At 31.9% G+C, this 19,254-nt stretch overlaps 2 protein-coding genes across 6 annotated transcripts; both read right to left on the bottom strand.

Moving 5' to 3' along the window:
• Positions 1-483: 483 nt before the first annotated feature.
• Positions 484-6,772, bottom strand: LOC136228828 (disease resistance protein RPV1-like). Of its 2 annotated transcripts, none has more exons than XM_066017307.1 (6): positions 6,221-6,772; positions 3,872-4,967; positions 3,493-3,765; positions 2,078-3,418; positions 1,417-1,946; positions 484-919 (listed from the first exon to the last, which is right to left on the bottom strand). In XM_066017307.1, the coding sequence occupies exons 1-6, from the start codon at positions 6,694-6,696 to the stop codon at positions 820-822; spliced, it is 3,816 nt and encodes a 1,271-aa protein (XP_065873379.1). In that variant the 5' UTR covers positions 6,697-6,772; the 3' UTR covers positions 484-819. The 2 variants fall into 2 exon arrangements, with proteins under 2 accessions (XP_065873379.1, XP_065873378.1); XM_066017306.1 differs by having other exon boundaries at positions 1,324-1,946; positions 6,221-6,770.
• A 4,706-nt stretch (positions 6,773-11,478) lies between these two features.
• Positions 11,479-16,715, bottom strand: LOC136228803 (uncharacterized). 4 transcript variants are annotated; one of them, XM_066017284.1, is made up of 8 exons: positions 16,344-16,715; positions 15,201-15,321; positions 13,321-13,619; positions 13,101-13,239; positions 12,955-13,020; positions 12,777-12,839; positions 12,488-12,655; positions 11,479-11,652 (listed from the first exon to the last, which is right to left on the bottom strand). In XM_066017284.1, exons 3-7 carry the CDS (start codon positions 13,591-13,593, stop codon positions 12,537-12,539), a joined length of 660 nt encoding a protein of 219 aa, XP_065873356.1. In that variant the 5' UTR covers positions 13,594-13,619; positions 15,201-15,321; positions 16,344-16,715; the 3' UTR covers positions 11,479-11,652; positions 12,488-12,536. The 4 variants fall into 4 exon arrangements, with proteins under 4 accessions (XP_065873356.1, XP_065873353.1, XP_065873354.1 ...); XM_066017281.1 differs by lacking the exon at positions 15,201-15,321 and having other exon boundaries at positions 16,344-16,714; XM_066017282.1 differs by lacking the exon at positions 15,201-15,321 and having other exon boundaries at positions 13,321-13,605; positions 16,344-16,714.
• Between the last annotated feature and the right edge of the window lie 2,539 nt (positions 16,716-19,254).

Here is a 19,254-nt window from a genome sequence, read left to right as displayed (position 1 = left end):
TATCCGATTCCGCGCATTCTCCCTCTTTCGCATATCTTCACTACTGTCAGATAGCTAGTAAGTAGTGATCGATTGACGAACTTTAAGCTTTTTTTATATCCTTTAAGCTTTCACACAATATTTTGATTTAGAAGTTAGATTTTCAACTTTTGTAATTTTTCCACAAAATTACTGGCACGCTCGACACAATCCAGTTCACTAAAAAAGGCGTTCAACAGTTTCCCAACACTAATAAATTTGGGATGCAAAGTCGAAATTTTATTAAAGTTGTGACATAGTCCCAATTTTAATCACCGATTAATAATACCCATAACAAGGTATCATTTTGTACTTCCGATTTGTGTCTTGACTTTATAAAATTTTGTGGAAACACTTGAAAATATACGATAATTATTTTGAAGTGTAAAATGATGAAAATTCTACATGCAATTATTATTATTTCTACAAAAACGATATGAAATAAATATAAATAAAATATGAACAAGCTATAAATTACGACAATAACATTAAGCAACAAAATGGAAAGACCAAAATAGGATAGAAAGGAAAAAAAATATTAACAAAAAAACCTAAATATTTCATAGAGAAATAACAGTGAAATGACACCCTAACATCCATTATAAAGGATATGCTAGCATCTAAATCTCCTTTTTGAGCAAAGCATTTGATCCCTCATTTACTCGAATCTTGATCGGTTGAGAACTATGATAAATCCTTCCAAACTCGTCCTTTGGTCACATAACCATGTCTTATTTGGATCTTCCCCTTTCTAGTATAGGGATCCGTTTTTCCTTAACTCTTTATCTCTTTTCCGGATCTCTACAGAGCAAGTCCCTGCATCAAATCTTGATATCCCTCGTGCTTTTCCAACATCATGGATAATGATTCGTCTGTTCTTTTATTCCTATTCTTACCCCACCTGTTAGCCAATAGAAAGAAAACGAAATCATTGTGACGGTACAAAAGCTTAATATATATTTACACCCTTAAACTTGACACGTGTTGCCTATTGACACTTTGAACTTTTAAAATAACCTATCACTATAGTATAGTTGGCTTTAAAAACCTATCACACACCTATAGTTGGTTCATTTAGACCTTCTACCCACAAAATCTTTGATATGTCATTTTTGACGGATAAGGTGACATGCGTGCTATAGAAAAAAAAAAATTGTGCGTGCCTCATCCGTCAAAGATGACATATCAACTATAGGTGTGTCATATGTTTTTAAATTTATTACACAAAACTTACCTAGTTTAAGGGTGTAAATATACATTACGCCGTAAAAAAAAAACTATCATTAAAAACATGCATGTTCTTACTCCATGAATTCTTTATTGGAAGGTCGTTGATGTGTGAATGTTATTTCTCCATCATCTTTCATTGTTAATAAGTTTGCATAAGCAGAAAAGAACCTTTTATCATGCCTGGATGCTGCAGAAGAAATGGTTGCAAGCTCATCCGAAAGTGAGGTAGCCTGATTAGCAGGCTGGCAAAGTAGGTGAATGCCACAGTTTCGAACACTAATTCCAAATCCCATATCGAATGAAAATTCCAGTTCATCCCCTTGTCTTGTATCTTCCTTAAATAGCCACCCTGTATCTAATAAATCATTCATATTCTTCTTGTGATTACTGAATATCCAGTAGCACATCCAACTAATATCTTGGTCCACATGACTTGAAAAGAAGGTCACATTTGGATGATACACCCAATCAAACATTTTGGTTTTGTTTGTGATTGAGAGAAGAGGTGCACAGTAGCAAGAGTTAGAGGTATCTTTCCATGAGTAAGTAGCATATGTAACAACTCCAATTATTGTTGAACCTGCATCAATCTCTGGCACCTGTAAAGATACAATATTTCCTTCACTTCTATCGCTGAACCATGTTGGAACTTCATTTCCTGGTAAGAAGATGCTATAGACACCCCTTTCAATAAGAGCCTGCTCATAAAGTCTTAATTAGGAAAGAACCACATGGAAAACTTCAATTTGAATTTCGTCAGAAAAATTTAATTTGTACATTTTAATCTGAAATAGAAGAGATAAATTAAAAAGAGAAGGAATCACTCTACCTGCAACGGGCAAATCTTATTACCAACTGCTTCATGGACAATCTTGCATACGGAAAAGTCTCCAATCGAGTCTGGAATTGAGTTTCTTAAGAGTTTCTCAACGGTTTCAACTTGTAAACATTCCAAGTTGAAAAAGCCTTTCAGTTCTTTCAGATTCATACACCCTAGGAGCCTCAATGTTACACTATCTGGAGAGTTTTTTAGATCAATACTTTCCAATGATAAACAACCATCAGCTTCCAAGGTGTTTACACTTGACTGAAGTTGTGGTATATATCGGAGCTCTACACAGGCATTCAAGTAAAGCTTGTCAAGGTTTGGAAGGCTACATATGCTAGTTGGTAAGCTTGTGAATTTGTTGCCACACAATTTCAGTTCTTTCAAGGAATATAATCTCTGAAGATCATTTGGAATTACATCATCCAATAGGTTACAGTACCTGAGATCCAAATTTTTTATAGAATATGGAAGACTTCTGATAGCATGTGAATTGTTTCCAGGTGAAAAGATAAGAGGACAGTCACGCAAAGTCAAATCTTCAAGCTTTTTCATAATTCTGATGCTTTCAGGCAAACAAACTATTCCTGTTTCATCAAGGTTAAGAACAATCAAGGATTTTAAATTCCCTAGATCCTCTGGTAATTCCTCAAGTTTTGAGCAGCCTGACAAGGTAAGCTTCTTAAGTGATCTTAGACCAAAGATGTTACAAGGAAAATTCTTTAGATTCTTGCAGTTTTGCAAATTCCAAAAAAGAAGGGACTTAAAATGTCCAGTAGACTCAGGCAAAGCCTCGAGATTCGAGCATCCTGACATGTCAAGCTTCTCCAGGGAGTGTAGATGGCCAATTCTTTCTGGAAGACTCTTGAGGTTCTCACAGTTTTGTAAAGTCAAGGAAATGAGACTTGCCAAAAATTGAAAGGATTCAGGTAATACCTGAAGTTTAGAGCATCCTGATAAGGTTAATTCTTGGAGTGATTTTAGCCCACCAATGCTTCCTGGAAGATTCTGGAAGTTCTCACAGTTTTCTAAACTAAGAAAAATAAGGTTTACCAGATGTCCAATGGAGTCAGGCACCATTTCAAGTTTAGAGCATCCTGACATGTTAAGCTTTTCGAGTGCTTTAAGACTACCGATGCTTCGAGGAAGATTCTTAAGGCTTTTGCAATCTTGAAACTTCAAGAAAACAAGATTAGAAAGAAGTCCAATTGTGTCACCAACCTTCTCCAATCTAATGCAATCTTTCAAGATCAACTTCTCAAGGTTTTGACACCCTCCAAAGTTAGGGATCTCAATAAGCTTGTGAGAGTGGCTCAAGTTAAGGAACTTCAACTTCTCTAAAGACTGCAAGAAACTAAAGAAACTCAGAAATATTGGTTTTTCTTACTCTCTTCGGAAAAATAAAAAAATAATCATACCTTTCTTGACTCCATAAACTGTGTGAGGTTGCTATATCGCATATCAAGAGCAATCAAATTTTCTAGACTGAGATCGAATGGTATAGATTCTGAAGGAAATTCCCGCCAACACAACCACCTCAACTTGCTAAAAATTTGCTCATAGCTTCCTGTCAGGCCAACATAATTAAGTTGAACTAATCTTAGCATTTTCATCTTCTTAAACGTCTTAGTACTCCATGTGTATTTTATTCCTGACTTGTTCAGAACAAGGCCTTGTACTGCATTAGTACCCTGTAAAAGGATCGATCGATGCATGATATTAGTAAGTATAAATGTTATGCATTGATATTGATTAATATGAAATTATGATAATTAGGAATATGTAAATCTTAATTACCATTTTATCTATCAAAACATCGATTACATCTTCATGATACCATAATCTACTACGCTCCCCAGGATCTATGGCATTTTCTTGGCGGACGATTTCTCTTCCCATGTCTCGAAGCAAATCGTGCATCACGATCTTATCATTAGACCCAACCTTCACTAGACATCTTTGGATGAGAGTACTAATGCATTGAATCGGGAAGAAACCACATCCGTCTAGTATTTTCATGACATAATTCTTATCATACCCTATGAAGAAACAAGCAATGTCAAGAAATATAAATTGTTCAATTTCATCAAGAGAATCATAACTTATTTTAAGCTTGCTATGGATATCATCATTGGCAATCACTTTGAGCTTCTCCAACCTACTATTCCATACAGCCACACTTTGGCCACTCAAAGAGGAACCCAAAACTTCAATGGCTAAAGGAATTCCCCCACAATAATCTACCATGTTGCTTGCACAAGAAACATAATCTTGAACTGGGTGATCTTGTTCGAAAGCATGTAAGCTAAGGAGACGAAGAGAATCATCGACTTCCATTTTATCAACCTCATATTCAAAATAGAACTTAGATGGATTCAAAAAGTCCTTGATTCTTGTAGTTATGATCACTCTACTTCCTGGAAATAACCAACCAGAATTTCCAAGAATTTTATGTATATGATCACGTTCATCAACATCATCTAGCACAATAAGAACCTTGGTTTGAGATAGTTTTTCTGTGATTACATTCAAGCCTGTTTCTGGACATTGGATCTTTTCATGCTTTTTTTCAAAGATTTCACTCAAAAGTTTCCTTTGCAAGTGAGCTATGCCTTTAGAACTTGAGTCTTCTCTAACATTTTCAAGGAAGCAACTACTTTTGTACATATGGTGGATTGAATTGTAAACCTCCTTTGCAATAGCTGACTTACCGATGCCTCCCATCCCATATATTCCCAGTATTCGTATCTCTTCTGACTCGATAGCCATTAATGAAATTACTTCTTTAGCTAAAGATGGTAACCCAACTGGATGTATCGCAACATGAAGCATTTTTGGGCTTAGTCTTCTTGTTATCTCTTCAATAATATGATCGATATTGTTTGCCTCATGTCTGCAAGTAAAAAGAAAATTTTAGTGACCTCTTCCATTTTCATTTTTTGATTTGTCTGAGCACAAGCCAAAGCGATTTATAGTTACAATTAATGGTCAATGCAGGTTCACCCTCAGCCTAGGCAAGGAGTGCGCCAACTCAAGGCCCAGTGCTGGCGGGACCCAAATGTTTTTATTAGGTCTATATATATATATATAGTAAACATATTATATATATATATTAATACTCCCTTCATTCCCTTAGAGCATCTCCAATACAGGGTGCTTGAAAGAGTGTTTTGTATTGGAGTAACAAAGATTGCTTAAATGATTATGTTAATGTTGCCAATTTTTGGCATCCATTTGACACCCTTACTTTTTTTTTTAATATAAAAAAATGATTTAGTTACCTACTATTGATGAATTTTTATGACAATATTTATTATTAAAAGAAATTATGTATAAAATAATAATTTGTGGGGCCATAGTGGTAACTTTTAGAGGTTCTTAGCATTTAAGGCATTTTAAAAAAAAAGTTGCCAAAGTGATGTGGATGATAAAGAAAATAAAATAGTATATTTTGAGATTATGTGTTAAGTTTTGGCAACTTTGAAGGGTGCTTGCATTGAAGATGCTCTTATATAAGCCATTTTAGAGTATTTCATACAAATTAAAAAATACAATTAATATAGAGTCAAATCAATAAATTTACATTGGTTAACTAAAAAAAATCTCCATCATGTCATGATTGGGGAATAAGTTTTGAAATATTAAAAACGCATGCACTAAGACAAAAAAAAAATTAATGCTAGGACCAAAAAAACTAAATTAAATTTTTTTTTTGAATCCTAGAATGACCTATAAAGGAATGAAGGGAGTGCCATTTAGGATATAAATGGCTCAAATAATTGATATTCTAGATTTTAAAGAGGTTTAATTAGTTTTTTAATTTAAAAAAAATTATGAAACATATTTTTTATTTTAGATAAACAATTGTATTTGGTGAATGTAATAATATGTACCATACAATTATTAATGAAATGTTTTTTTGTTTATCATTTACTAAAGTATATCTTAAATTTTTGCTTACATTCTTTTTTATTAAAGACCCTCATCTCTTATTTCGTTGTAGGACCATAAATTATCAGGACTCCATTACGGCTCCGTAAATTATTAGACTTATGTGATTTAAATAACATCTTTTAGATGTATTTATATAAAAGAGCTTTAAAGATAAAAAAATTTAGTCATGTTATCTTGTTAGGAGAAACTTACCCATCAAAATGCTTTGATCGATCAAGACCTTTCAAGTAAGAAACTTGTTGCAAAGCATCTTTCCACTCCTTAATAATATCCTCGTTGAAACGTTTCTGATGCTCAACAAACGCCAATTCGTAGCTTCCTTTGATCTCTTCGACATGAGATGGATCAACATCGTAAAAAATGGGCCAAACATCGTCTGAGTCGTTACATTTTAGGATTTGGACAAGCTCTTGGAGGCACCAAGTAGAGAATGCATAGTCTTTTGACAGAATTAGAAGCGATAATCTTGACCCTTTGATTCCTTTCAAGCATGCTTCCCCAATTCCTTCGCTCCAGTGTTCCAGCTTTTCCTCGTCGATGAAAGTGTTGATTCCACTCCGACATAGAGCAGCAAAGAGGTGGCCGGTGAAGCCTTTCCTTACGTCATTAGATCCGAAACTTAAGAAAACGTCATAACTCCACCGTGAATCGGAGGTTGAAGAAGCCATGGAAGAATATTTTTTGCTGCTTCAAATGTTATGTTATGCTTCCATCTTTATAATAATTGTATTTTTTTGGTCCACTCATTTAAAAGTCGTGCAGTGTGCAACGAGACAAGAACAAGTCTAGATTTCTTTTGTTTGTTTTAATAAGTCAAAACTAATAAAAAAATATATATTTATAGGAACATATTATATTTTATAAAAAAAAGGAACATATTATGTTATCCTTTTTATTATAATGAAAGAAAAGGAATGTTAACACTTACATAATATATTAGATTATATCTTCATCGTCAACTTTTGATTAATTATATATTAATACACTTACTAATTAATTCATATTATAACATGTTGATGATTTAATTAAATAAAAAATTCAATTTAATACTAAGGTCAAATTTTGATAAATATATATGGATTTATAAGCAGATTAATACCAGACCCGTTCCTGAGCATGGGCAGGAGGAGCGTCAGCCCAGGGTCCAAGGATGAGAATGGCCACAATTATAGTAATGTATTAGTAGTACCTATTAAATTATACTTGATTAAATTCAAAAAAAAATTATAGTTAGTTAAAAACGTTGGCATTAGATTCTTTCCAAATTAGTTATTCCAAATAAAAAGCGTTGGCATTAGTTATTAAATAGTCTTTCTAAATTCCCTATTTTATCTCGGATTTTTTCCAAATTTCCTAATAAAAACTCCGGGCATCAATTCCCTAATTTTTCTCAAAGTATTTCTATAATTATCTTTCCCACCTATCAATCCCAATAAAAATTTATAATTTCTCTCTCCATTTTTTAATCACACTCCAATCTCAAAGAATATTAAACAGTAATATTATCCTACATCCTCGGTTCATCTTCTTAATTCATCAACTATATAATCAATTTTGTTTTCTAATCACCTCACTGTGAAACTTCCAATTACTAATAGCCTTTTTTATTGTCTTTGAGAAACTCTATCAGATTCTGATTTACTCGGTCTTCAAAAGCAATTTGGGAAAAACGTATCAAAATCTTCCAATTTCAAGAACTTAGACGCTAAATCTCGTTAAATAATGTGATTTTCAAATTTTGTTTTTCATTTTTATGTTATCATGCTTTGTATCGTAAAGAGCATAAAATCTATTAGAACTATTTCATAATTTATTAAATTTAGGAAATTTACTTCTAGAAATGCTCATAGACATCATTTTGTATATAAAAAATTGGGTACTTAAAGCAATATAAAATATTTTTATTAGATATTTTGTTAAATGTAACAAGAAAAATCTCATTTTTAAATAATTTTCTTTTATACAATTTACTTTTCTATTTTTTTCATTTGTTTATTAGGGCCCCATTTGGTAATTCGTCCACGGGCCTCTAAAATCTCAGGATCGGCCCTGATTAATACTCCATAGATGATAAATCATGTTTTGCCAGACCATCAGCCACACGAGCAGGGCAGGGACATAGGAGGGCGGTATTATGAATGGTTTCGGTCCTATATTTCTGACAAATTAAAGTTCGGAGTGGTTAATTAACTTAGGGTTAAGGTGCAAAAATACCCCTAACGTTTTGGGTCAGGAGCAATTTTACCCCTAACATCTAAAATGGTACAATTTTACCCCTAACGTTTGTAGCCAAGAGCAATTTTACCCCTAACGTTGATAATTTGGGTCAATTTCAGACACTATTATAAAACACATATTTTTATTCCTTATTTTGCACCAATTTCATATCAATTCGTTCTAAAAAAATGATTTCATGTTTTTTTGTAATTTAATAATAGAATTGAAGATTAATATTTATAAATTCGGTGAATTTTTTGATTTTTTTTGTCTAATTCGTACAAAAGACAATATATTTTTTTTTTATTTTTTCACATCCCAATATATATTTGTGATTTGTTAGTGTTAAAATGACGCACGTGTGAAGTGTAGACGGCAAGATTCATGGCCGAGCAGACAATTTAATGAATTATTTCTGAAATGGACCCAAATTATCAACGTTAGGGGTAAAATTGCTCTTGGCTAAAAACGTTAGGAGTAAAATTGCACAATTTTAGACGTTAGGGGTAAAATTGCTCCTAATCCAAAACGTTAGGAGCATTTTTGCACATTAACCCATTAACTTATTGATTTTGTATTTAATTACGAAATCCAACTTGATTAATATATGGTATGCGATAAATTTCCTTATGTTTGTTCAAACCGACGCAATATTACTTTTGTAGTCTAAATCTAGTTTAAATTTGAAAAGTTTTACAATGGTTTGTAAAATTGATTCTGAACCACTCAAATGATAATATGTATATATATGTAAAAACAAAAAAATCAGCGAGTTCAATTTATCAATTTTTTTGTACGCATTCACGTCTAAAATTAGCACCCAATGAACAAATCCTATATTCGTTACTGAAACACGAGTACCTTTCTTGAAATTACCAACTGCATCTTAGAACTTAATGAAAGATAATGTGTATCCATTCCGGACGAATCTCCCAAGGAACCACATTTTCTCTTAAAAAAGATCAATGACATAAGTAGAATCAACCTCTAACAAAAAAAAAAAAAAAAATTTGGTCCGCCTCGGCGAGATTTAGCTAGATCTCAGCAAGATGGGCTCTTGGAAAAGAAAATTTTCAGCAAAAAGTCAAGTCTCGGCGAGACCTGGCTAGGTCTCGGACGGTGACCTGGATGTCATTTTCTCACGTTAAATTGTTCACTACCCACGTTTTTTTGGCTCTCAAACTCTGCATTATCAGTAGTCGCAATTAATGGAGCAAAACTAGGAGTTCATGGGATTGAGGCTTGGATCATTGGCTATAAATAGAGGCAAATTATTAGAAGCATCCGGTTCTCCATGTCAAATGGAGGACCTCCTATACATATTTTGATACGTGTAACTCGGACCCACATATATTATAAGAGACCCCACTATTTTAATTATTATATGGGGTCACACTACACGTGTCCAAATGTGAATTGGGGGTCTTCCGAGTGACATAGAAGACCGTGTGCTTAATATAAGAACTCATAAATAGGATCTCAATCCATCATTCCAAACCTCAACCAATATTCAATCAATCTCTACAGCAAAACTCAGTTATTCCTCTGAAGTTGTTCTTCTAAAATATGTTCTTCCCAAGCGATCAAACTCTGTTCTAAAGCTTTGATTTTCATCCTTAAACCTTGAATTTCATTCTCCAAGCCTTCAATTTGCTTAAATTTAAGTTTCCCATCAAGTCACAATTGTTATCTTCCCGAAAAGCTCAGAAGTATTATTCTATACGAAATTTCAGCTTGCAGTTCATATTTTATACAAATTCACCATTCAATCAATTACAACAGTCGTTATTCACATCATAAGCCAATTTTCAACTACAGATGCAGAGGATTCATCAAACCAAGTTAATTCCAAGTTTGTTAATTTCAGTTTCCATTTCTGTCAAAATTTCATTTTTACAATTGATTGCTTTGTCAAACGTAATTTCTTCACGAAATTAACGTACTCTTTTCAGTTGTAATTATTGCTTTCGTTTCCAATTTTTTTATCATCGTAATCACAAAATATTTACAAAAATCAATAAAAAAGGAAAAAAAAATCCCAAAACCTTGTGTTGATTTTAATTTTTTTGTAATGCCATTAGCTGAGGTAGTAAAGCTTTTCATAGTGGAACTAGGAACTCAAGAATGTTTTTATTTTTCAATCCTTGAATCTTTCGTCCAATCGTTTCGTTTTCAAGAAGTCATGTTTAACACGCATTTCATAACCCAAAACCATTAAAATTAATTGGGAATTAACTTCCCTGGCACGCCCGCACCAATTCCACACGAATCAAGGTTGAAATACACAAAACCATTCAAATTAACGGGGAATTAACGTCGAAATCTAAAGAGTTCTGATTTGAGGACTGAAGGTGCAGTTCGTAGCACTCAATAATGAGTAATTTTAGGATATTCCTGTAGTAATACTCCCCCTACCAATAATTACATGGTACATGTATATATATTTTTTTCCACCAATCATGCTCATGTTGTCACACCCGACCCTAGACGACCTCAATCGGCATCGGGCGTGAAATAGAAATAATCTCCAAGATCACAAAATTATTTCACATTATCAAGATTCACTACAACAAATCATCATTTGCGCCACGGGTAGAATCATGGCCCAAGTGTAATATTTTCGTGGCTATGCTACTTAGCCACGGAAATTCAAGGTGGATACTCCTGTGGCGCAAGTGAGCGTGGCTAGATAGTTGCCACGGAAAAATAATAGTCGTGGCATAAATGGATTTTTATGCCACGAAAAAATCCGTGGCTAATCATATCCCTTTGCCACAGACAAATTCGTGGCATAGTAAAATACCCGTGGCAAAATATAGCAACCCATGGAAATTAATCTCACTTCGCCACAAGCATAGCCGTGGCGAAAATATGGCATTTCTGGCTAGAAATATTTCTTAGCCACGAGCATAATCGTGGCTAAAATAAAACACTCGTAGCTAGAAACCTTACATAGCCACGAGGATAATCATGGCAAACTTGACCAAATTTTGATAAAATTTTTTTATTAATTTTAATTTATTATTATTATTATTATTATTATTAGTAGTGGATGAACTTATGGATTGGATGGAGCTACATTAAAATCAATAAAAATAAATGAATAATAAATAAATAAATTTTAAAATTTTAAGCATTCTTAATGAAAAATAAAAATTAATAAATAAACATAAATTGTTTTATTATACAACAAAGAAACTACTATAAAAAAATCCTACTAGAAAAAAAGTATATACTAAGAAAACTATAAGTCTAAAGAAAAAGTATCCAATATAAAGATTATATTCCCTATTAGTGTATCATGTACGAATAACAGTGGTAGAAACCGTAAAATTGAATATGGTCAGCTTTTGAAAGTTACAATGTACACTTCATCCACCAGCTGCTCCTTGATGTCAATCAATCATCTAATAAGAGAAAAAAAAAAAGTTACAATCAGAAAAATTACCTCTGAAAATAGCAGTATAACACTCCATATATAATCAGAACATACATACATATATATACCGAGTGATGACATCTCTAAATACGACACCAGTCGAGTTCATGATTAATAAACAACAATCATGATCTAAAATAAACAAAACGGTTATTATGAAATAAAGAAACCAAAGAGGGATCTAATGGAAATTATGTAAAAGTAAAGAAATTACTAACTAATTAATTATGAAGGACATAGATAGAAACAAAAAAATCAAATATTGCTTTGAGCCAATAAACTAATGCATAAGGAACATATAAAACAAAGTCACCATACCAACATAATGAGTGAAACCCACTATTATCTCACTAATAATTGATAATTCTTAGGCCCTGACCATAATACATTTTCACTCTCTGTGTTAATCAACATCACTCTTTCATCTCAAGAGTGTAATTTGTACTCAATAATTTAGTCATCAATTATACTAATGTAAGAGCAAACAAAGTCAATATTCCTCTTCAAATTTAAAGTTAACTCTTCCCATATGTCAAATTTAAGGCATTTTAGGTTATTTCTAATATCTATAGCTTCCTCCCATCTTCAATTGACATACATGGATCTTCTCCATCTCCATCCTTATGCTTCAAACAATAAAGAAACATATATAATATGGATTGAGACTATTCTTATATCTAGATAAATACACTCCTTAGAAATTCCACTGAACCACATCAGAGCTTATCACTTAACATGTTTGGTGAAACTTTTGTAAGGTAATTGACCAAGTACTACTCACTAGGAAAATATTAAGTTCAAACCTGGAATATTAAGTTCCTCTTCCATATTCACAAGGGGTACACTGCTTATTCATTCACCATCAAGATCATGAGGAGGAGAATATTCAAGCCCAACTCCTTTTCCATTTTGTCCATCCTGATCATAGTTTGTCTCCATATTGTCTTGAAATATAGTATCTTCTTGATTATCTATATTGAAAAATCGAAAAGAAAAGTCAAATTAAATTCTAAATTATATTTAAACTATTAACAAAAAAAATATTTCCATTAAGTAAAAAAAACGTAATTAGATTTTGAACATGTCTTATACCTTTCTCCATTTCAGCATGCTCATGATTCCCACTAAATGGATCCTCATTTAGATTAGGTATACCTACATCAGAAAGGGAAAAAAGTAAAAATTATAATTTATCACAAGGACATATGAGAACTGTATGACAGTAGTTCTCCCATATTGTAAAAAAAATTAAACTATTACTAGCTTGTACCTTCCTCAAGAAAAACAATTTCTTCATTGTTCTGATCTTGATATGTTTCTTGTTGGCTACTAAAGACTGCATTAAAAAAAATAGCTTTTACTTATATCCAAAATACATAGATTTTTAAGCCAATTTAAAAAAGTATAAAGATTGACCTTTTTGTACCACATCCGATTCCTTATTTCCCACTACTGCATCATGTTGTTTCTTCTTCATTTTATGAATTCTAGCCAGTGACATTGGTGGAATGAAATTACCTTTTGTATGTCCTTCTTTCAAAAAATTTGTCTTAGCCTGAAACAAATTTCAAAACATATAACAAGAATACATTATACATTCATATATAACTTATAAATTACTATTTTGTGTCCATACCTTTTTTGAAAATGCAAGTTGGGCTTCTTTCTCACATTCCTCTTCCACAAGATCATCATCAGGAACATACTCATCATTTTCCTTGGTAGCTTCTCTTCTTCCCTTTCTTTTCTTCTCCTGTGTACTTTCTACTAAACTTGTCAAAGAGGAAGCAATATGTTTTAAGCCCAAGGATTTCAATCTCCCCTTGTTAGCTTGAATTACCATAAGCCTCCTTTGTTCATACTCATTAAGTGGTTGCTTTGAATTTGTCTTTCCTCCATGTCTAGTCATATTTAAGCTATTCTAAAAAGTAGCAGCTATTAAAACAATTAATATCACTTATTAATTCTTTGGATAATATTTGCAAATTAAAAAATGATACAAATAAGATAAATGATAAAATTATATTATTAAACCTTAGTTACTCATAAAAAGCCAAACGTTATGTAGTTTATAGTTAAGTAAGTTTTAAATTCATATGTATTTGTAATTTAATAAAATTTTGACTTGTTAATTAATTGGATCCAACTTTTGATTTGTTTTGTTTTTTTCAATTTATACCATGATTTTGTTCATGTAAGAGGAAGTGAGTTGTTCTCCAAAAAGAAACTACTTTATTTTTAGGAGTAGGATAACACAATATTTGGTTCCACATTCTTTATTCATATGGTCTTTTATGTAGTGATTTTTATGATAATAGTAATTCTTAGTTCATTGTTTCTGAAAATAAAAAGAAAAACTAGAAATGTACTTGTACTCTTTTTTAACATTACTGGGTTAGGTGGTCTATTTTTTAATTTGTATAGATTTATTTGGATTTTTTAGAGTTTTATGAATTGATTATATTATGTTTATTATTATTATTATATATATATATATATATATGACAAATAGCATCTTAGGATCCTTTATCTTTTAATTTTTTGGTGTATTAAACCCTCGATCTTTTATTTGGACACATTAAATCTCTAATCATTTAGTGTTAGTCGCCTAAGACCCAAACTAACAGACTTAACAGTTCATGCCATGGCTGTCACTATTTTAACAAATCAAACCACTAATCAAGTGACACGGGCATACGATGAGAGATTTATCAAAATTAATTTTCATTTCCCTAATTGGCACCTGAATGACCCTTTCTTTTTTATCTCGTTCTTAAATCTGCACTCCATAGATAAGGATTTCTAGCATGCACTAAAGCTTAAATCATAATTATTTCTTTCAAGAAATTGGTTTCATTCTGCTGTTAATAATTATCAAAGATGGAAGATGCAGGGAGAAACTAGTACCAATTCAACATTATTTTTATAAATATAATTGCATGCAGGTCACTTGAATAGTGGTCTGATTTGTCAAAATTGTTGCCATCATTTTAGATTTGTAGGCATAATATATATGAGGTATCAGTTTTCATTATTTTGGATTTGCAAAATAGTTTTGGAAATTTGAAATTATTAGATACATATGTTCTATGGCAATTGTTGCCAAAGATGGATATGATTTCAAGCAAACTTGATTTAGTGTACATATTATTGAAATTAAAAAAATGGGACTGCTGTCAAAACGTTGGCAGCAGAAGCTATGGCAGTGTTTCTTCCTAGCAGTGACGATATGGACCTGTATTTAGGTAGCCAAGCTGCTATCCATCATGGACAATAGTTGCAATGGATCAGTGGCGCTATCTGTTACATAGTGCCGAAATGTTCAGGACTGTAGTAATGAGCCGGGCCAATTGTTTTTCAGGCTAAGAGTTCTCCATTCCTCTTTATAAGCTCTAAGTCTAAGGCAAGCTAAAATATTGAAGTCAAGGTTCTATTGAAATGAGGAAATTTCTTATTAGAATTAGACAAGCCATATTGATTCTAATAAAGAATAGAATTAGAGTGAGAGTAGCAAACCGAAAGTATGCTCCTCTTAGTCGTGTGTTTACTTCCTAGACACAAACCAATTAGCTAGCGGAAGCCAATTATCACCATGATCCAAAAATATCCCAAGGGATATAAAAAAAAACACTGCTTCCTGATAAAATGAAAGAATGCATGATTTTCAACATGTAATAAAGGAGATACTTTCATTCTTGAGATCGCTTATACAGTTTAAAGTGCACCCTGAAGTAGAAATTCATTATTTATTTTTATTAACCTGCTCAGCCTCACATTCTTTATCAATTAAACCTCGCATTTATGTTATCTGTTGCTGTCTTATCTAACGAAGGAAAACGAGTACTGACAAATCCAGAGAACACAACTTGAAGACCATATTGATTACAGGAAAATGGACAAACTTTTTTTTTACTCGATTCGAAATTGGATGGGTCAGTCAAGCCAATTCTATCCTTCCTGATTAGAGGTGCTAGTTCGAGTTCAGCTCGTGACAAGGCCTTTTTGGTCAAAACTCTAAATCATATAAACACTTAGATAGAGGCTTTCTCACATGCTTGCTTAATGGGTGGCAACTATCCTTTTAAATAGATCGTTGTCACTACAACTGACTCACTAAAACGAGGAAATCCTATTGTGTTATTGGCTTTGAACCAAATTACTAACCAGGTTCTGCCCTGTGCTCTATCAATCTAGTCCGTCTCTAAATCATAGATTCCATCAAGCGAGCTTGTAGACTTACACTTTTTACCTTAAACGGTTACACTAAAGACAAAGCATTTAATTACATATAGAAGGAGTCACAGTAAGAAGTATCAACAAAGGGTAGAGTCTCACTCAACACCCAATCCACAGGAGGTTTTGATTCTTCTTGTGCACAATGGAGATGAAAGTCAAGAAGGAGAATAAGAAATACCAAGAACATGCAAATCGGTGACATTCTGGAATTCTTAATTTCTCTACCAACTAATTATTACCCTTATTTAGAATTATAAATTCGTAATAGAAATTTCTTAGCCCATGACACAAGAACACATATCCACTAAATTAGCACAGCAAACACGATTAAAAAACACATAACCACAAAATCTACAATGCTTCATATGCATAATAAGATCCTAAATTAACTTTAAACAAAAACTCTTATAAAAGAACCCTTACCACCAGCAGCGATGAAGTCAATAGAACCAGTTCTCCGCAGCACAAAAATAACCTTTTTGAGCAGCGTTAACAGCTTCCTCGGACACCGGCAATAACACTCCTCTCCGATTGGATCGTCTAAAATTAGAAATAATGGCTATAAAGAAAGAAAAAATCAGAAACCCAGTAGGAGATAGTCAATCGGAACTGTTCTCATATTCTAGAGACACTAGAATTTGGAGAAGATTATGGAATGAAGGAATCTATGGAGAAATTGAATGAATTTGGCCCAAATAATTTCTGTAGCAAAGGATAGGTGGAATAATATTTGCTTTTATGAGTTTGTGGAAGATCATTTGTTGTTGTAGACTAGTGGCCGGGAAAGTGAAAGGGCAATGTCATTGAATTTTTTGGCGCAAATAACATCTACTTTATCCCGCCAATATAAAAAAATTTGGAAAATTACATATTTAAACCTTTGATGAATTTATTTTTTATTAATTAAACAATTAATCTTTTAAACAGATATATTAAATCCCTGATTAATAATTGTTTTAACATAAATCTTTTAAATGTTTATATTAATCTTTTTATCAATTATTTTTTAACACATTAAGGCTCCATTTAAATCACACACATAGCCGGATCCTCTAATAAGGGCTTGTTTAAAAATAAATGATGAAAAACTTAACGTACCTATTTAAAAATGTGTTAAAAAATAATTGATCAAGATATAATATATCCATTTGAAAGATTAAGGACGTAATCAATAAAAAATAAATTGGTCAAGGGCTCAAATATGTATTTACGAAAAAGATAAATCAAATTAAATTGTTTATTTTTTTAATTATAAATGAAATAATTGAAATTAATTTTAGTTGCCATGAAATAAATTATTTTGGACATAAGTAATTTTATGCCACAGGGGTATTTTTTCCGTGACATAAATAGATTTAGCCACATGAAAAAAATTACTGTGGCAAAATCTGTGGCACAAGTGTATATTTGCCACGGAAAAAAATTACATGTTGCATAAATATATCAGGAGATCCTAAGTTTGTGGTGGAATATATTTTTCCCGTGGCTAAATGAAAATACGCCACAAATTTTGAATTCTCGTGGCATGATTCGTGACCCAAGTGATGATTTGTTGTAATGATTCCTCCTAATCATCATAAGACCACAAATTCTAATGTTTCCTTCCATTAACTCCATCATTTATCCATATCCACATTACTGTAACTATTATTTATACATAACTCTTAGTAACTCTCAATTGCAACCTAGTTAATTCCATCACCATAATCCACAATAAAACTTCAAATATCATTCATATCTTCCTAACATACACCAAATCTCACTTTAATAAATTTAAATCACAATTGATTTCATCAATTGCATATATATCAGATATATTTCACCTATCTCCAAGTTCTACAGACTTCAAAAATATCACTTTTGAACCGCTAATATGTACGATATTATATTTTTCTTAAACTTCAAATAATTTGAATCAATGATTTGCATCAACATATAATCTTACTTCATCATAATAATAATACTTATATCTATACTTTTTCACTCCCATCATTATTTGTCAATCATTAGCATCAACGTCACCATCACTCTTATAAGAGTCATTTCATAAACATCAACATCAACATCACTAATATAAACCTCATTATGATGATACAATTTCCTATCAATAAGAGTCATTTCATAAACTCTTAATATCAACATCACTATTATAATTCTCTATTTAACTTCTCAAAATCAATTAAGCTAACATGCTATTTTTTTTAATCACCACTATATATATCATTTATCAATCTAAAGAAACTTCAATCTTTCCTCCAAAACATATAACCAAGGAAAATAGAGTACCTCAATTACGATAATCAATGTTTTTTTTCTGTCTTCTCCAAACTCCAAATAATATCTTTACACCCATAAAAGTCAATAAATCTATAATATCATTCGATTTTCTTATTTGATCTATAAACACTCAATTTGATCCTTATATAAACTTAAACCATAATCACACAAACTTCAACTAAAAAGAACTTTCCAAACTAATTCATAACCATAACTCATTTGGCTTCAATTAGCCCTTTTATATCATAAAAATCATATTTGGATTTCAATCCAAAATAATAACAACAATAACCGCAATAGATTTCTCAATCCAAAAACAATTCGTAAGAAATCATCAAATTCATTTTATTCAATATAGATATATATTGAAACCAAAAACATATATGTATATATGTAAATCAACCAAATTAAGCCTTAAATCAACATAATCAAGTAAAATCTGAAATTCACATAGAAGCATAATCAATAGCTTCATTTGAACCGTAATTTCACAATAAAAAGCAAAATCATGAAAAACCCCAATTTTACAAAATTCCTGCATAACCCTAAAATATCAATTTCTGAAACTTCTTTGATTATATATATATCCATATACATAAAACTCAAAATATAGTTGATAGTTACTTACCTTGGCTACTAATTGAACAAAATACACCCGATCGATTCACCGCTGTATAAAGATGCTATAGTTTCAATTTCGAGTGATTCGGACGGTCGAATCTCGGTAAATCAAAGAAACGGTGGAGAAACAGTTCAGAGAAAACTGATGAATTTAAAATGATAAGAAAAAAGAAAAAGAAAAGAAAAAACAATGGATAATCTCTGCCTCTCCGACAGAGTTGGATTTATATATACCATAATTGGCAAATATTCACTTTGGTCCTCCATCTTTATATAATCTTTTAAAAATGATCCTAAACTTTTAATTTACACCTAAAACCATCAAATTAACTCCAAACTTTTCCCATAGCACCAAATAAAAATCACACACCCAATAATTATAATATATACTACTATCAATGTATAAATTCTAGAAATTTAGACCCGGACGTGACAC

This window comes from Euphorbia lathyris, chromosome 5, assembly GCF_963576675.1.
Source record: "Euphorbia lathyris chromosome 5, ddEupLath1.1, whole genome shotgun sequence".
Classification (NCBI taxonomy): Eukaryota; Viridiplantae; Streptophyta; class Magnoliopsida; order Malpighiales; family Euphorbiaceae; genus Euphorbia; species Euphorbia lathyris.
The sequence above is the reverse complement of the archived record's forward strand: the minus strand, read 5'-3'. Positions and strand labels throughout refer to the sequence as shown.

Excerpts from the sequence above, each read along its gene's own strand:
- LOC136228828 (XM_066017306.1), bottom strand. The coding sequence starts at position 6,696 with ATGGCTTCTTCAACCTCCGATTCACGGTGGAGTTATGACGTTTTCTTA. Across the intron at positions 3,766-3,871 it reads ATGTTTTGATAGATAAAATG|GGTACTAATGCAGTACAAGG; the intron begins GTAATTAAGATT and ends ATCCTTTTACAG. Across the intron at positions 1,947-2,077 it reads ATAAGATTTGCCCGTTGCAG|GCTCTTATTGAAAGGGGTGT; the intron begins GTAGAGTGATTC and ends CTTTATGAGCAG.
- LOC136228803 (XM_066017284.1), bottom strand. The coding sequence starts at position 13,593 with ATGACTAGACATGGAGGAAAGACAAATTCAAAGCAACCACTTAATGAG. Across the intron at positions 13,021-13,100 it reads ATCGGATGTGGTACAAAAAG|TCTTTAGTAGCCAACAAGAA; the intron begins GTCAATCTTTAT and ends TTTTTAATGCAG. Across the intron at positions 12,840-12,954 it reads AATTGTTTTTCTTGAGGAAG|GTATACCTAATCTAAATGAG; the intron begins GTACAAGCTAGT and ends TTTCTGATGTAG.